A 17,041-nucleotide genomic window follows, 5' to 3' on the forward strand; every position below is an offset into this window, starting at 1 on the left:
TTGACTGACCCACCTTATATCTATAGTCACCTGAGTCCATGGTGAGGTGTATGCAACCCCGCGGGACCGCGAATTAGAGTAGAGTCACCGTTTTTCTAACACTCACGTAGGTGTTCGGGCGCGATTAAAGGTCCTACCGTGGACCTCGTTTTATTGTTCGAAATACGAAAGGCACGGACGGTCGTGCTTAAAGGTGGGATGTGGGCATCCGAGGCTGACGGCCTCAACGTCATCCCTAGTAGGATACCGTTGCGGACTCGATGTCTCTGTTCGCTCATGTTGCCTCGCGAACACCGGGAACGCGTATTTTAGAGTAGAGTTACCGTTGTACTAACACCACGTGAGTGTTCGGGCGCGAATTAAGTGTCCTACCGTGGACTTAGTTTTATTAGCTTAATACATAGATAAGATTACGCCGGTAATGCGTATTTTGAAGTAGAGTCATTCGGACATTCACGTGAGTGTCCGAGCGCGATTAAAAGTCCTACCGGGGACTTCGTTTTATTTGTTCGGCGATTATTTGCTCACGCCGGTCTCGCGAATCTTAGAGAGTAGAGTCCCCGTTAGCTCGTGGGTCCCCAGATGCAGCAACCTCCAAGCGGTGGGACCTGGGTCGGTAGTACTTGCATTATATCGAAATTTGATTTGATACAAGTATTACCGAGCGAATGGCTGCATATTTTAAGACTTTTCTAAAATCTTCTCAATCTAATTCCAACGAAACATCGAAGTACATACATTTTACATTGTTTTTTTCGTCTTGGATATATTCAGCAGAAAATTAATAGTCATGTTTACTTCTCGTAACGCATTGCTATATTATAGTTGAATCGATATTAATCGATATTAATTATTCTAAATTCTCTTGAGTGGGACATAGGATGGGCTCATGGATATGAATCTTTTGGTTGGTCGTTTGGTAGGACTTTCTGTTTTATTATATCTAATTGAGAAATTATCCTCCTAATATTTTTAATTCATCCATTCCATAATGTATTGACACTTCGTAGGTGTAACATCTCCTATATCACAACAATCTTTTCTAACCTGTATTACATACGAACATATCAGTATATAATACACCACAACACTTAATGAAAAAGAAATAAGGTTATAAAACTTACAGGACAAACTCCACAAGGAACTTTAATTAGCCCTGGAGAGGTTAATAAAGGTTGTACGGATCTGTATAAATTACTTCCATCACTGGATAATGTTTTTTCTACTTTTCCGTCATATATCAAAGTGTTCAGAATCATTTCTAGATCTTCAACCGACAACTTTACCTAGAAATATATTTGATTAATATTTGTGCGAAGGTATAGTTTATTACATTTGATATAATAATAACAAATAAAAACCTTGCTTATTCCTAAATCTGAAATAAATTTCCAAACTTCTTTAGATGAAGCAAATGCTATATTTCTAGCATCTATAGGTCCACCATCCCATTTATTCGCTTCTTCTCTTTTTTGTTCCAAAAATCGAAAACACTGTTGATTAAGAATATCTACAAACTCTGCTTCAAAATCTTGATCTTGATACCATGCACCCCCAGTAACAGATCTATCTGGTTCTAAGTTATACAACATGTAAACTTTTTTTTTACTAGCTGCTACAGACTTTACTGCTTTAATAAACTTTTTAGTTTCCAAACTTTTCAGAATTTTATTCAATTGAATAGGCATTAGATTAGATTTAAATCTTATATCTCTAATCCATATTCCTTTATTCCCAGCTTCTTCAATTATACTATATACAATCTTCTCTTCGTTATCAGCACCTTTAGCAATTTTTGTTTTAGATGGATCTTTTAACCGATAAAGCAATGATCCACCATGTTTAAACAAATCAAAATATCCTTGAGATAATAACTTATTTATAATCTGTGCTCTTTGAACTGGTTGTAGATTTGGCATTTCGCTCACCAAATCTTTGTCTGATATCCCTTTTGGTCTAGCCTGTGCCAAAGCAATTATTCTGTAAACATTATGAAAATATGATAAAAATATGGTACATTAAAATTATTCAAAGTTCGTAAAATTGATATAATACGTCATATTAATCAATGCAAGCTCTCTTCACTTTTCAGTCACATTTCTAACCTAATAAAGAAATTCAATCGAGTAAAAGTCGCAGTGTGTATTTAAATATATAATGTAAACATACTTTTGCTCTATTGTACCAAGACCATTAGAATCGTTAGATGTACTCTTGTCATGTTCTTCTGAAGTACTTGTTTCTGTTTCCATTTGATCTTCGTTCTAATAATTCTTAGAAAACGTAAACTGATACGATACTCAGGAACTGAAACTTATACGATGCTTTTAGAATAAATAATAAACATATAACAATTTTTGTTGAATATTAATTAAATCACTTGAAAATATTATATAACATGGAAAATCGATTAAATACTCTGACTGATTCTTCAGATAAACAAACACTGAAAGATGAAGATCTTTTTATAGGTTATAAGAACTGGAATCGACTTATCACTGCAGCTTCTACTGTAAGCTTCTATTGTAGACAATTATTTTTATTATCTTATACTTTTGATCACATTCAATAATTTTATAGTATATTTCTACTTTTAGATAGGTTATAAAGAAGGCATAGAAGATGGAGAAGAATCGGTGTTCCAAGAAGGATTTGATATGGGTTATAAAGATGCTTTCAATATAGCATTTATGCTAGGAAAATATAAAGGACTAATTAGTTCTACACAACAAAATGTGGAACTCTCTTCGTTTGTAAAAAATATACTCCATGAAACTAAAAAGGGCATATGTTACATATGCAATGAAGAATCGCAAAGTAAAGATATTAATGAACGGACAGAAGATATACCATTTATAGATCTTGTAGAAAAGCAAAAAACATATTCTAAGAATGTTATTAAAACATTACATAAAAATCTTGAATTGATTATGATAAAAAACAATATCGATGTCCAAAAATTAGCCCTGAATATATAACTTTTATATCTATTTTAAGAAAATATAGGATAAACATTGCACAGAATTTTTTTGTTAATAAGTTTATATTGACACGAATGACGTTCTTATATTAGCAGTAAATAAAGAGTAAGATGTGTAAATAATTTCTTTTTTATAAATATAATCCTTCGGGTGAACCTTCCTTTTTACGATACAGAACACTTTCTTTAGATTTTTTGAAATCATCACTCGTAACTTTCATACGGCGTTCACGTAATGCCATTAAACCAGCTTCAGTACATATAGCCTAAAAAGAAATTGTTTATAATTAACAATACTGTGTCAAATAGAGTATTATACATAAATATATTATACCTTTATATCGGCACCAGATAAATCATCCTTTGCCATGATTAATTCTGCTAAATTTACGTCTGGTGCTAAGGTCATTCTACTAGTATGAATACTGAAAATCCTTCTTTTAGTTTTTTCATCTGGTAGCGGAAATTCTATTTTTCTATCAATACGTCCTGGTCTTATCAATGCTGGATCTAATGTCTCTATTCTATTGGTAGCCATAACAACTTTTACATCCCCCCTACTATCGAAACCTAGTTTATATCAAACGAATATTATAGAAATATGACAAATATGGAACGTCAATAATAGTTAAATTACAATTAATGTAATGATTACCATCAAGTTGATTTAAGAGTTCTAACATAGTCCTCTGAATTTCTCTTTCCCCACCACTATTACTATCATATCTTTTTGTTCCTACTGCATCAATTTCATCTATAAAAACTATGGATGGAGCATGTTCCTCTGCAACTCTAAATAATTCTCTTACAAGTTTGGGACCATCTCCCAAATATTTTTGTATCAGTTCAGAACCAACAACTCTAAGAAAAGTTGCAGATGTTTGATTAGCTACAGCCTTTGCCAGAAGTGTTTTACCCGTCCCAGGTGGTCCATAGAGTATAACTCCTTTAGGTGGTTTAATACCCATCTCTTCATAATATTCTGGATGAGTTAACGGCAATTCTACAGATTCTTTAATTTCTTGAATTTGGGTATCAAGTCCTAAAAAATTTTAAGATATAAAAATATTTTTCATGTTAAATTATGATACAATATTATAGAAAAATATATATAAGCTTTTCAATGATTCAAAATCGATTGTATACCTCCAATATCTGCATATGTTTCTTGCGGTGCTTTTTCTAATTTCATTACTGTAACCATAGGATCTGTGTCATCACCTAATACCCCTACTACAGCATGAACTTTATGATTCAATAATACAGAACAACCAGGTTCTAACTGATCTTTATCAACAAATGATAAAATTGATACATAGTGTTCCGATCCAACAGAAGTAGAAACTATAGCATGGTTATCATCGATGATTTCTTCTAATGTTCCAACGGACATTGGTGTTCCACGAAGATCATCTACTTTTGACCTTTCTTCTTCATTTTTCTCTTCCTGTGGCTTTAGGCGTTCTTGATTCCTAATAAATTCTTCTTCCATAAGCAAATAATCTTTTATACGTTCAAGCTTTAAAAGTTTCAATCTACAACGCGTATGAGGTGTTACTTGAGGTAATTTTAAAGCTGCATCTGGACCTTTAGTACGTCTCTTCTTTTTTCCTACTCTTGTAGGTATAGGTGGTTCATATTTCTTCTTTTTATCTTTATCATCTTTCTTGTCTCCACCTGTACCTCCACTACCAGATTGATTTTGTCCCTACAGAAAACATATCGTATTAAAGTATTTATTATTCAAGAATTAAAACTATTTTATTAATTTTATTTCTAATATGTGACAAAATAATAGATTTTATTCGTGTCACCAATTCTTACAATTAACCTAAAATTTTTACAATGCTATATATTTTTGACAAAATTAGAATACGTACACGTAAAAAATATTTCTTTCGTTTAAATTATATCCTATTTATAAAAAATGATATTATTTTTAGCGCTAATAATCACAATTTTGACAACTTACCATTTTTAATCAACCTCACAACACTATGAAAAACGGCGAAGTCATTCATAGGAATGGCGTTTACAGTGAACGGCAGTATTATATACTAAACGATTCGTTTACAATAAGTTGTGCTATGATTGGTTCAACTCAGACCAATCACGAATGATAAATTAAATAACTTTTTCAATTTGTTTCATTTATTTAATACGAATTTTATTGTGTACTACGCATTTCATTTCATCAAGTTGTTAAAAAATTGATATTAAAACGTAAGTGAACAAATATATATTAATATTATATTATTATTTAATTCTTTGTATATGAAATATATATTATGTTAAAGGGAATTATTTCAATTTATAAAACATTAAAAAAAATTAATCTTTTGTTTGCATTTATTTCAAGTGCAAAAGTTGTGTCGTGTACATATAAATATGTGCGAATCTTATTTCCATTTAATGAAATATGTGCACAATATACGACATGAATGCAAAATTGAAAATACTTTTATCATAATAGTATGTATACATGTGTATATATATATATATAATATATAATATATATATATATATATATATATATGAAATTCTTTTAATGGTATATTTTTGTTTTATTAACAATGCTAATGAATGGTAAATCACTGAGATTTTATTGTAGCATTTACATACATCTATTTTCAATAGAGTATTTCTAACCCTTGTTGATTATCACTCCTCTAACACCTCATAAATAAATCTTTGTTCTCACAGCAGAATTAATAAAATCCAAAATAAATAGTGGATGATTTTCCTAAAACAATTTAGTTTAATTACACTATGTGTATGTGTGTCTGTCTATTTGTCTGTGTATATATATATACATATATATATATATACACACCACACACACATCTGTACATATATGGACTAAGTATTAAAAATTCAAGGATCAAACAAATTTAATATATACAATTGTATTGTAAATAATTGTATAATTATAAGGATGATATAGTTTTGGTCATTCATTTATAAAATAGGAAACTATCCTTATGATTATTAGAATATATGATCATGCAATTAATTTCAAACTTGGTATAACAAGCAATAATTATTCGATATAGTTGTTAGTAATTTAATATATAAAATATTTGTAAGTTTATACTAAAATGATGTTTATGTTGAAACACATTAAAATAATTAAAGTTTATAATTGATATTAAATGGACAGTATATAATTAACATCTTGCATTTAAATTAAAAGTATGATACATTAAAAGACCAGGTGTATGTGAGAAATGAATCTGAGTAAATTAATATAAGTACGAATTTCAAATTTATGCATGTTTAACGCGATGCCCTTGCGATGTACTAAAATTGTTTTGGATTCAATTCTAGACATCTGTCATACATTCTTTTAATCTCAGTCATCACAACTTTACCGATATATATCAAATCTTCCAAATGAATAAAATATAATACAATAGAGCAGCATACACAGTGATATACAAAATATCCCACAAAGGGATAAGAGGTGTATTTAAAGTGATTCAATAAGAGAGAATGTTATCGTTCTGTCTAAAGACCAGCCAACATTATTCTTGGATCTTCTATTGCATCTTTAATTTTTCTCAAAAACATCACAGCTTCGCGACCATCGATTAATCGATGATCATATGTTAAAGCTACGTACATCATTGGTCGGATAACAACCTGTAAAATTTATTGCATAAGTATTTTTTCTTTTTTCTTTTATAAATAGAAATTATATCGAACGAACGAAGAATCAATTATCTACCTGTCCTTTAACTGCAATAGGTCTGTCGAAAACACCATGCATTCCTAAAATAGCACTTTGTGGTGGATTTATTATAGGAGTTCCCAAAAGAGAACCAAATACACCACCATTACTTATTGTAAAAGTGCCACCATCCATATCTTCTACAGATATTTTTCCTTTTCTAGCTTTATCTCCTAATGCAGCTAAAGCAATTTCTATGTCTGCAAAATTTTTATTTTCCACACTACGTATAACAGGAACAACAAGACCTTTTGGTGTAGCTACTGCAACACTAATATCGACGTAATCTCTATATACTATATCAGTGCCATCAATGACTGCATTAACAACAGGTTGATCTTTGAGGGCATAAGAACTTGCTGCAATAAATGGACTCATGAATCCTAACTTGATACCATATTTTTTCGTGAAACTTTCTTGTTGAGTTTTACGGAATTCTATAATTCGACTGCAAAAAAAATTATTAATGTAAGTACTAATGCATTTGCAGATTTTGCCTTGATAAATTCAATGGTATAATAAAATTATAAATAACCTCATATCAATTTCATTGAACGTCGTTAACATGGCATTCGTATTTTGTGCTTCTTTTAATCTTTCCGCTATACGTAAACGCATTCTATTCATTTTAACTCGTTGCTCTGTTCTTGTACCAATTATTTCACGTGTATAATCTGCTGGTGGTAACTGAACTTTTGCTCCTTCCAATGCCTAAAAGTTTGATTTTTTAAATGAGAAATTAAATATACATCATTTTTTCTCACCTGTGCATGTTTGATGGCAGTAACTGGAATAGATGCAGTAGGTGGTTGAGGAGGTGGAGGTTTAGCACTAGGTGGTGGCACAACAGATGGTGGTGGAGTTGTAGGTGGAGGTGGTGGTGGTTTTGGAGCTTCAGAAGGTGGAGTTGGAGGTGGAGGTGGAGGTGGTGGCGGTGCAGCTTCTACAGGTTTTGCCTTTGGTACATCTGCAGCAACACCGTCAGTAGCACCAATATCGATAGTACATAATTTTTGTCCTGGTTTTACAGTATCACCATCTTTGGTAAAGATCTCTTTTATCACACCTGGACCAGGTGAAGGAACAGGAACTGAAGTCTGAAATATATTTATGATAATCAAATAATTTATTATAAGAACCTTTATAGTGAATTTACCTTGTCAGTTTCAATTTCACACAAGACATCATCTTCTTTCACTAGATCACCAATTTTTTTTTCCCACCTCACATCTCCTTCGCTAACACTTTCTGCAAATGCTGGTACTACAATTTCTTTTATCTCCCCTATAATAATGAAAAAATTATAACAATATTTTGTATTGATTTTTACATAAAATATTTTGTTCAAAAAATATTTTATAAAAACTACTTTTTTATGTTAGAAAGTATAATTGATGTTTGCTTACACAATGCAGATGTGGAACGTAAATGTCTAGTTGGAATTTTCCATCTATGAATTGTGCTATTTTTAGAGTATCTAGATAAGAATATTACCAAAAAATTACTTTTAATCTGGAAATTCTATAGATAAATATGTTGTTATAGATACTATTTGAATATTAAATACATTGAAATAATGAAGATATATAAATAGATTCTCCTTATAAATAGATTATTTTACTTACAATGAAGTTGTGACATCCACATGTTTGGTATGGATATATAATACACGTCCTACAAAAATGATTTTATGTAATTAATAGGTTATGTATTCATAGTTATCCTTAATGTCATCTAATGGCACTCTATAAAGATAATACTTTTAGAACTGACTATATCACATCACTTTCTTAACATATACTGTCCCTGATAATGAATTACCTTACCTTCTTTTTGTAAGGATCTCACAACCTGCAAAAAAAGTGATGTGGAATTGTAACTTTGCTCATCTATCATGAAATTAATTGATTTAAATATCATTAATATTAGTAAAATACATACAAAAAACAACATTAATGATTGATTAGCGCAGTGACAATATTATCATTAAAGTAAGGTGCATTGCATGTAATAAAGAGGACAAAAATAAGTATTGTTCCTGAATGAAAGTAAAAGATTTTATTTATTAAATTCACTAAGATTATGAAAAAGATAATAAGAAAATTTAAAAATGAATGAATATATATATACATATATACGCACATATATATATAAAATATGTACGTGCATACAGAATTACAATGATTTTTAATGATTAATAAGATAAAAATGAAATTAACAAAGATTATTCTGTTATATAACAATAAAGGAGAGGTAAAAGAGTGGTGTAGTTTCGACAGTTCAAGTTTTCTTATCAAAATTATTTCAAAGAACATTGGAAATTTAATTGTACGAATTCATATATTACCATAGAAATAACGTCGTCACTAAAATCAGTGACCGTAACGACATTTACCTTATTTTGTAATATAGAAATTCGTGATATTACACGAGGCGCATACCGCGAACAGTTGGACAACATCGCGGCCATTCTCAGATAGAAAATTATACTCGGGTGTACGTCTTGTGATGGTAGCACAAGCACATCGAAAAAACTGAGAAATCAAATATCTAGAGAGAAATATTTAGAGTTTGCGTAGTAATACTAAAAGTTGATTGGTCGATTTTATTTGTGCGCTAAATTTAAAAAAATCACTTCAATGTATCATCATATAAAAATAATACAATTTGATACTTTTAAAAATATGAATATATTTAAATTGTGTATTGCAATCTCTCTTTACTTTTAATAAATTGTTTTAATTATGTTCTTTTTCTTGCATTTGCAATATTTTTTATATATATAGTGAAATTGCAGTGTGATAATAGGCAAAATGATTCATGGAAATGGGAAATATAAATTAAATATATACACTCTCTCTTGTAAGTATATATATACTTACAATATTATTACATCTTTTTAATCAAATAACTTCTAAATTATATATATTGCATATCTGACAGTAATGCAAAAGACATTCAATTTATAAATGCAATATATTATTAATCTGATCCTATATTTGTTTTTGAATAGGTACATGCTACAGTATGAAAGTCTATTTACATATATATATATTATTTAAAATATTCTCTGTACATAAAATACATGAAATACAAGTTTGTATAATTTTTAATTATCTGTCTATATTTTGTTCAAATTTTTTTTTTTTTTTTTTCTTAAATTACTTTGATGTTAATGATGAGACTTAATATATTCATCATATACTATTTCACAAACTGTTTTATAATTTCTAATTAATTATAAGTCTAATAAAAAAAAAAAGGAAAAAGAAAACCTGACACGCGTAAAGATATATCATGATGAAGAGGCAAATGTAAAATATGATTACGATATAAATAAAGATTACAAAAAAGATCAAAATACCTAAATTGGGAAATGCATGTTCAAGTGACTAAATTTTGTAAGAAATGATAGATATATTAATTTCATTTTGTAGAACACAGTATTAAGGAACGTCAATGAAAATGTACATCAGTGACGTAATGAACGTCAGTGACGTAATGAACGTCAATGTTACATATTCATGTATTTAGTACCGATATGTTTCTATGAAATATTAATTGTAATATTTAATGTTTTTTCAATGTATTCTATTAATTAATCGTTTTAATAGTCAAGTAAATTATTCCTCACACGTATGGAATTATTATGGAAATAATAATATACAAATAAGTTATATATGGTAAATTTTTTCATGAGGTAGATGCATCAACCCCAATTGAATTTCTGTTTTATATAATCTTAGTTTCCAAATTCTTTACATACCCCTATTTTATAATATCGCAGTTTAAAATATTTAAAATCGTTTCTCTATTTCAAGATTTTCTTTTACTTCTCTCAACAATATGGTTTATTATAGCTATGGGTAAATATTATAGTTAAGCAAAAAAGTTCTGAAAATTATGTCACTTCAAACGTTTTTTTTTTTTTTTTTTTTTCTGTTAAAAATGTATATTTTTTCCGAATCTATAAAATACTATTAGAAGTAGAGTAGTAAAAGAATTATAAGATGTATTGATATACAAAGGAATGATTTTTAATCGAATTAAACAAAGTAATTTATGTGATATTTGTTATCTGAATGATACCTAATATTGCAATAATAAATTTTATACAGCTGCATTCTTCATAATGCATATACTTTCCATATTCCATTCTTGAGGAATAAATTCTCTATTATTTACAATTTTTACAGAAACTTCTATTCTTGCTGCTAGATTGTATGTACCAGGAGCTGATAATATAGCTTGCAATTTTATAGTATTCTGTGCGAGAGACTCTATGCAACAATTAATCGCTGAATGACAAATATATCGAAAGTTTGTCGAAGCATGTGGTGAATAAAGTTGAGTCTTAATACTTGGAAGTTGAGTATCACTGTGAAGTAAAAAAATCAATTAAAATATAATTCGATGAATAAGTAATGTATATGTATATGCCTTTAAATGTTTAATAATCACATATTTACCTGCTAGTTCCAATGGTGTTTATTCTGACATCTATTTTTGATTGGAGATGATTTTGTATATACATTGTAACTGGTATAATGCAAAGTCTATTTTCTCTAAAATTATGCTCGCCTTGCCTGAGATGACTTAAAGAAAATGTTATTATATTTTTACAGAACATAGTTGCATTCGTTTGAAGATCAATTCCTAGAAATTGTTCTTTATTATGCGTAATCGATAAATCTGGTATATTCCTATCTGGTCCAAATATCTTCAAACGTCCACAATATTCACTTTGTTCTACTTGCATTTCTTTTGGATATTTGTAAACTTGATTCAAATATTTCATGTCAATATGATGCTGACCAATTGCTTGCCTAACAACATAACCATTTTCTATTATTTTATTTTTCCATCTAACAATTAAAGCCGAATTCATCATCATAGTGTTTAGAAGAGGATCATTATCCTTTTGATTAATTTCTTGAAGTTGCAATTGCATATCAGCTGCATTCTCATGTATATCTAATGGTAAAATATATCTCTTTTGTACAAAATTCATGAATGGATAAGCTATTTCCGATATTTCATCACTCTTATTATCTTCTATTATTGATACATTAGAGAATATTGCTGTGTTATCAAATTTTTTTTGTAATTTAAACAATAAATGAAACATCTCTTGTGGGTGTACTATAATATTAGATGGAAGGACAGATGATCTAAATATTGACCAAGTATCACTTTGGCAAGATACAGCTAATATTGAAATTTCATTTGTTATAGTATCATGAATCTGATTCATGTTTTTTACAGACATTTTCATATTTAATGTCGGTAAAGTATCTTTAAATACTGCACTTCTGGATGCGATTGCTTTGATTTGTATTGAATCCAATACTTCCAAGTGCCACGTATGTCTGCATAATCTGTGTCTTGGAATACTTTCAGAGTCAACATTTTCATAATAGAAAAGTAAATCTAATCTATGACTTCCCTTTTTATGAGGTGCTTGAATCCACAGTGGCATCTTATGAACATCACCTACGTTTAAAATATTATTTTTATCTGAAGGTAGCAAAATTTTTGTTACAGCTTTATTGCTTTTCTTTAATGAATGTTCTGGAAATGATATATATACTTATAATTTCATTGATTAATATCTTAAATAAATTATAAACACATACACACACATTGAACATCGAAGTATAAAAAAAAAATTTACCATCAAGTATATCTTCATTTCCTAATGAAAATAACTTAGCATTGACACAAGTAACATAAATATTTGTTAATGGTGCATTTCCTATATTCTTTAGAGTTACTTCAACCTTTTGTATTTCTCCACAAAACATTTCTGATGATAATTTGCTAAAATGGATCTGTAAACATAATTTAGTTCAGTCGAACATTAGAATAATATAATAAGTAAAATAAGTGATTTCTTTACCTGTATATATGGAGCTTTTTTGATGACATTCATTTCTAATCTATAATCCACAGCATACATTTGTATGCCTGGTTTTTCTTTAATATTTTTTAATTTAGGACCTTTAATTTCAAACAATCGTTTTCCAGCAACAAAAATTGTCGGATTCATAACAAGTGGATCTAGCGTTGCATGAACTGGATTAGACATGTTGTACTTCAAACCCAAGACTTTTACCTGTCCTACTTGCTTAGGTGTGAGAGATAATACAATACGTTGTTTACAAACTGGATGTAACATTATTGAATTGATTACTTGTGTATCAACCAGTTCTGATTCCGACGATGTTTCCGAATTTGTTTCATTTGTAATAGTATTATTGACGCTAGTAAATGACCACAATAAAGTTACGTTGGATAATGGTAATGATATATGCAGTGGATTATGTAATTCAATAGAAAAATGCACTGGCTCATTCAAGACAGCATTTGGTTTGACAGTATTATTACTTATACTCGAATACAATATAATGGATGGCTTAAATATCATAGGTTGTGTTCCCTGAGCTTCGGTTATAAGTATTTCTTCCATTTTTGACCATCTAACATCGTCTTGACCATCTTCATCGTCTAGCGATACATGACTCGCCGAAATACTATCTTCAGTTGATTCGCACAAATGGCCATATAATACTTTAACATTGTTGCTATCTATTAATGGTAAAGGCAAAACAGGAAGCTCCTGGTCATTTGTAGCATCTTCTTGAAGTAATAACTATAGGAACACATAATGGTTTAATAAAACAATTAGAATTGATATGAGTTAATGGTATTTTAATTTTATATGTGCTAACTCACATTATGAATATGTAAAAATTCTCGTAGGAAAGCAGCTTGTTGTGGTGCCGGTTGTTTACTATTAGCATTCAATAATTTTTCAAATGCCTTGACAGATTCTTGAACTTGCTTTAAAGAAGCAGCTTGCCTACCAATGGTAAAGTGTATATGATCTTCTGCTAATGACCATCCTCTATTATTATATACCTAATAATAATAATAAATGTATATGAATCTACCATTATAATATTACATTAGAAAAAACATGTAATCAATATTACCTGATAAGCTTGTTGATAACATCTTAAAGAATGTTTCCTTTGGCCTGCTTTCGAGAATCTATGTCCAGCTAAGACTGCATGAAACGCATATTTTCTCATCATTTTCGGACCAATAAAACAATAAGCAGCTTGTTCGAGAAGTAAAGCAGAACGCAAATCAGAATCTTCGCTTGTCATACGAATTAATTGTTTTGCTGCTTCCCCATATAATCCACGACCCTTCAAGCATTCTGCACTGAGCAATGTTGCTCTCGTTGCAAATTGCGGCATCTTACAACTATTTGAATAAGTTAATATTGCATCATCCATATACTCGATTGTTTTTCGATTCATTTCACCTTGCATGAAAGCACTTAAACCAGCCATTTCTAGAGCACCTGCATAATAAAGCCATGCTTGATCGCCTGCAAAATCTCGTTTTGCACTATGGTACGCTTGATAAGCAAGCGAATAATGACCAAATATAAAACACAAATCACCCAATCGACGCAATTGTAACTCAGAAGACTCTGCAGTGTAACTGAAATTTAAAATAAATTCAATATTTGATTATACGGTAATTGATAAAGAAAATAAATAAATGCATATATATATATATATATATATATATATATATATATATATATATATAATAAGAACATACATCACAGCATTTAATGGAGCAGATCCTGGCGCTCCTGGTTTATTCGTACCGAATAATCTTCTTGTTGCACTAAAAAGTGATCTACTAACACCCTTTTTATTTGAAATAACATCATTTAATAAACCAATTTGTTTCTCAACATATGGTAATAAACTCTTCAAACAAAATTCTGTTATAAGTGATCTCAGTCTTTCAAGATCTTGTGTAGATAATCGAGCACCATGCTGTGCAGCAATGTAATTTGGAGAATCTGCCCAAACATTGGCATTAATTGGAGAATTACTAGCTATATGAGCTTTAATATTAGTAGTAGAACTAATATTATGTAACTTGTCACTTTCTGGACTAAGAGGATGAATAGTTACGGACACTGCTTCTTGTCCAACTTCTAATTGCACATTACTAGGTTCTGACATTTCAGAAGAAAGACTAATTGTATCAGCTACATCTGGAGAAACTAATGTATTATTTTGTGGAACAACCGGTGTTCCAGCTTGACTTGATCTGTAATAGAATAATATGATTAAAGATTTCAAAAGTGTTTCATGACAATTGTTTATCATGCAATATTTACTTCTCAGACTCTGTTGTGACTTCATTTGGCATAGCAGATACACCTCCTGTATCTGCTGGAGTACGTGGTGAACTATTTTGTTCGCTACCACTTGATAATTCTGTACGTTTTATTAGAAATTGACTCCAAGGATCTGGTAAGTGTGAATTATCATCAATTTGTCCTGGTGGTCGTGAATTCATTTGTAAAAGGAAACAATTATTAGCACCATAAATATTTTTCATTTCTGTAAAAACACTCTCTGCCCTATCAAAGTAAATGAATAGAATATATATTCAAATTTAGAAGTAAATAATATTTATTATATTCATAAAAAAATAAAACAATTACTTGATCTTATCATCCAGTAAGGCATCATGTATTAGGATGTAATATCTTAATGCATTGTTATTAAACCACTTTGGTAATTTTCCAGGAATACTTTGGTGTAATTGTGAACCCATTGCTTGTACTTTGTCTAAAGGATTATCATCTGCTGTTGAAACAATGATCATGCAAGCAAGAAAATGTCTTGTAAACTCATGATCAGAAGGAAACTGCACACTAAGAAACATTTCTCTCCATGCTTCAAACCATGGAACAGATAAAGGAATATCTAAATCAACTGTTCCAATACGAATAACTGTAGTACGTTCACACATTGCCGAACTAACAGCCTCATTCATCATTTTTCTTGCAATGCTAGATTCAGGTGGATGTGCATTAACATCTTGTATAGAAAGTCGAAGATTTCGAACGGTTACAATATTTCCTTGAGGATCTTTGAAATGTCCTAGAATAATCGTATAATATATATAATAAAATATTTATCATATAGACATAGTTGACATTCCAACATGTTTTGATAGAACTAGAAATTCTTTATAACCATATTGTATACAACAATAATAGTGAGATAACAAATAACTTGCAATTAAAAAATTAGGAAACACAAAAGGTATTCTTTTTTCTTAATTTATAAACATCATTACCTTCGGTATTTAACTTGCAGAATGGTTGCAAAAGTTCGACAAATGACAAATTATTTTTCTGACATGTTGCATCGGCAGCAGATGTGCATACTGCAGCAATTTGTGGCGAAAAGGTATTGCTGATAAATTCCCGTGGGGTTAACTTGCATTGAGCCATTACTATTTCTTATAATGATTATTATAATTTTTTTTTTAACGAGCGAACAAATCCTTTTTTTTATTAAGTACTACGAACACTACGATCATACACACATATTTGCATTTATAATTACACTAGATCTACGCATTATTTTACGTGAATAAAAGTGACAGCGACGGAAGCAACATAGTACTTCGCTCGTAAGGATGAACATGTCTACCGGAATGAAACAGCTGTCTAGCAAATATTACGAATACATTAGATTTCAGAAAACGACCCATCATGTTTTTTTTTTAATCATGTTATATTCTTCTCTCTTGACTTTACATCTTTGTTGAAAATGTAGTTTTATTGATGAATACAACCAACCCAGAGGGAATCAAACAGAGCAGACATTTCCATGAGACCGCAATTTTATTATTTTCCTTAATATAAATGATATTTCGCGCCATCTACAAATTCATAACTCTTTTCACCAATCAAATTGGCGCTAAATATGAATCACTACTCGCGTCGTTGATTATTGATAAATCAAATCAAATAAACTTCCTGTTTTATTTATTTTAGAACTTGACATAGATAAATAAAAAAAAGAAAAATATGTTAATACGATTTTCTTTTGTCTTATCTAAATTTTCAATAATTCGTCAATATAAAAGTATATATTGAAGATAAAACGATTATATTATTTATAACATAAATAATACTGATATCGAAATATTACGTAATTTATATTTTATCAACTTATATCAAATTTATACTTATCAACAGATGGTTTTTAATTTTTAATCACATACGAGAACGTAGTAATATAAGAAATAATAAAGTTCCAGACATTTAACCAATCAAATTAATAATTCAAACCATGTGATTATTCAAAACATTATTCAAAACACAAAAATTTCTATTACTAACATATGATAAATATAATCATAATGAAATTATTTACACATTTAAATTATTCATGTTTGATACGATATCCTAATAATATTGTTATACATATTTTCTT

The 17,041-nt window shown here is 29.6% G+C and overlaps 5 protein-coding genes across 6 annotated transcripts; 1 reads left to right on the top strand and 4 right to left on the bottom strand.

Annotated features, from left to right (window-relative positions):
* Positions 1–915: 915 nt before the first annotated feature.
* Positions 916–2,318, bottom strand: LOC127068619 (DNA-directed RNA polymerase III subunit RPC6). 2 transcript variants are annotated; one of them, XM_051004968.1, is made up of 4 exons: positions 2,170–2,318; positions 1,362–1,980; positions 1,125–1,286; positions 916–1,047 (listed from the first exon to the last, which is right to left on the bottom strand). In XM_051004968.1, the coding sequence occupies exons 1-4, from the start codon at positions 2,250–2,252 to the stop codon at positions 973–975; spliced, it is 939 nt and encodes a 312-aa protein (XP_050860925.1). In that variant the 5' UTR covers positions 2,253–2,318; the 3' UTR covers positions 916–972. The 2 variants fall into 2 exon arrangements, with proteins under 2 accessions (XP_050860925.1, XP_050860926.1); XM_051004969.1 differs by having other exon boundaries at positions 1,362–1,961; positions 2,170–2,310.
* Positions 2,319–2,371: 53 nt separating this feature from the next.
* On the top strand, positions 2,372–3,103 carry LOC127068620 (uncharacterized). The gene is made up of 2 exons (XM_051004970.1): positions 2,372–2,512; positions 2,598–3,103. Exons 1-2 carry the CDS (start codon positions 2,399–2,401, stop codon positions 2,976–2,978), a joined length of 495 nt encoding a protein of 164 aa, XP_050860927.1. The 5' UTR covers positions 2,372–2,398; the 3' UTR covers positions 2,979–3,103.
* LOC127068618 (26S proteasome regulatory subunit 4) lies at positions 3,093–5,053 on the bottom strand. Its single transcript, XM_051004967.1, has 5 exons — positions 4,953–5,053; positions 4,127–4,688; positions 3,636–4,022; positions 3,315–3,550; positions 3,093–3,246 (listed from the first exon to the last, which is right to left on the bottom strand). The coding sequence occupies exons 1-5, from the start codon at positions 4,953–4,955 to the stop codon at positions 3,112–3,114; spliced, it is 1,323 nt and encodes a 440-aa protein (XP_050860924.1). The 5' UTR covers positions 4,956–5,053; the 3' UTR covers positions 3,093–3,111.
* A 509-nt stretch (positions 5,054–5,562) lies between these two features.
* LOC127068617 (dihydrolipoyllysine-residue succinyltransferase component of 2-oxoglutarate dehydrogenase complex, mitochondrial) lies at positions 5,563–9,262 on the bottom strand. Its single transcript, XM_051004966.1, has 9 exons — positions 9,106–9,262; positions 8,537–8,561; positions 8,336–8,384; positions 8,117–8,187; positions 7,867–7,994; positions 7,475–7,807; positions 7,246–7,421; positions 6,708–7,158; positions 5,563–6,622 (listed from the first exon to the last, which is right to left on the bottom strand). Exons 1-9 carry the CDS (start codon positions 9,178–9,180, stop codon positions 6,488–6,490), a joined length of 1,443 nt encoding a protein of 480 aa, XP_050860923.1. The 5' UTR covers positions 9,181–9,262; the 3' UTR covers positions 5,563–6,487.
* Positions 9,125–16,453, bottom strand: LOC127068616 (trafficking protein particle complex subunit 8). The gene is made up of 10 exons (XM_051004964.1): positions 15,894–16,453; positions 15,253–15,694; positions 14,923–15,168; positions 14,349–14,852; positions 13,706–14,225; positions 13,446–13,631; positions 12,610–13,362; positions 12,385–12,541; positions 11,180–12,281; positions 9,125–11,088 (listed from the first exon to the last, which is right to left on the bottom strand). Exons 1-10 carry the CDS (start codon positions 16,048–16,050, stop codon positions 10,821–10,823), a joined length of 4,335 nt encoding a protein of 1,444 aa, XP_050860921.1. The 5' UTR covers positions 16,051–16,453; the 3' UTR covers positions 9,125–10,820.
* Positions 16,454–17,041: the final 588 nt, after the last annotated feature.

This window comes from Vespula vulgaris, chromosome 13 (genome assembly GCF_905475345.1).
Source record: "Vespula vulgaris chromosome 13, iyVesVulg1.1, whole genome shotgun sequence".
Lineage (NCBI taxonomy): Eukaryota > Metazoa > Arthropoda > Insecta > Hymenoptera > Vespidae > Vespula > Vespula vulgaris.

Bases quoted from the DNA above. Each gene is read 5' to 3' on its own strand.
- LOC127068620 (XM_051004970.1), top strand. From the start codon at position 2,399: ATGGAAAATCGATTAAATACTCTGACTGATTCTTCAGATAAACAAACA. The intron at 2,513-2,597 runs GTAAGCTTCTAT...TTCTACTTTTAG, and splicing joins TTATCACTGCAGCTTCTACT to ATAGGTTATAAAGAAGGCAT.
- LOC127068619 (XM_051004968.1), bottom strand. From the start codon at position 2,252: ATGGAAACAGAAACAAGTACTTCAGAAGAACATGACAAGAGTACATCT. The intron at 1,981-2,169 runs GTATGTTTACAT...TAATGTTTACAG, and splicing joins CTTGGTACAATAGAGCAAAA to AATAATTGCTTTGGCACAGG. The intron at 1,048-1,124 runs GTAAGTTTTATA...TATGTAATACAG, and splicing joins TTCCTTGTGGAGTTTGTCCT to GTTAGAAAAGATTGTTGTGA.
- LOC127068617 (XM_051004966.1), bottom strand. From the start codon at position 9,180: ATGGCCGCGATGTTGTCCAACTGTTCGCGGTATGCGCCTCGTGTAATA. The intron at 8,385-8,536 runs GTAAGGTAATTC...TCATTTTTGTAG, and splicing joins GAGATCCTTACAAAAAGAAG to GACGTGTATTATATATCCAT. The intron at 8,188-8,335 runs GTAAGTAAAATA...ATTCTTATCTAG, and splicing joins GTGGATGTCACAACTTCATT to ATACTCTAAAAATAGCACAA.
- LOC127068618 (XM_051004967.1), bottom strand. The intron at 3,551-3,635 runs GTAATCATTACA...GATATAAACTAG, and splicing joins ACTCTTAAATCAACTTGATG to GTTTCGATAGTAGGGGGGAT. The intron at 3,247-3,314 runs GTATAATATATT...ATTTCTTTTTAG, and splicing joins TATCTGGTGCCGATATAAAG to GCTATATGTACTGAAGCTGG.
- LOC127068616 (XM_051004964.1), bottom strand. From the start codon at position 16,050: ATGGCTCAATGCAAGTTAACCCCACGGGAATTTATCAGCAATACCTTT. The intron at 14,226-14,348 runs GTATGTTCTTAT...TTTAAATTTCAG, and splicing joins GCTCCATTAAATGCTGTGAT to TTACACTGCAGAGTCTTCTG. The intron at 13,363-13,445 runs GTGAGTTAGCAC...GTGTTCCTATAG, and splicing joins AATTTTTACATATTCATAAT to TTATTACTTCAAGAAGATGC.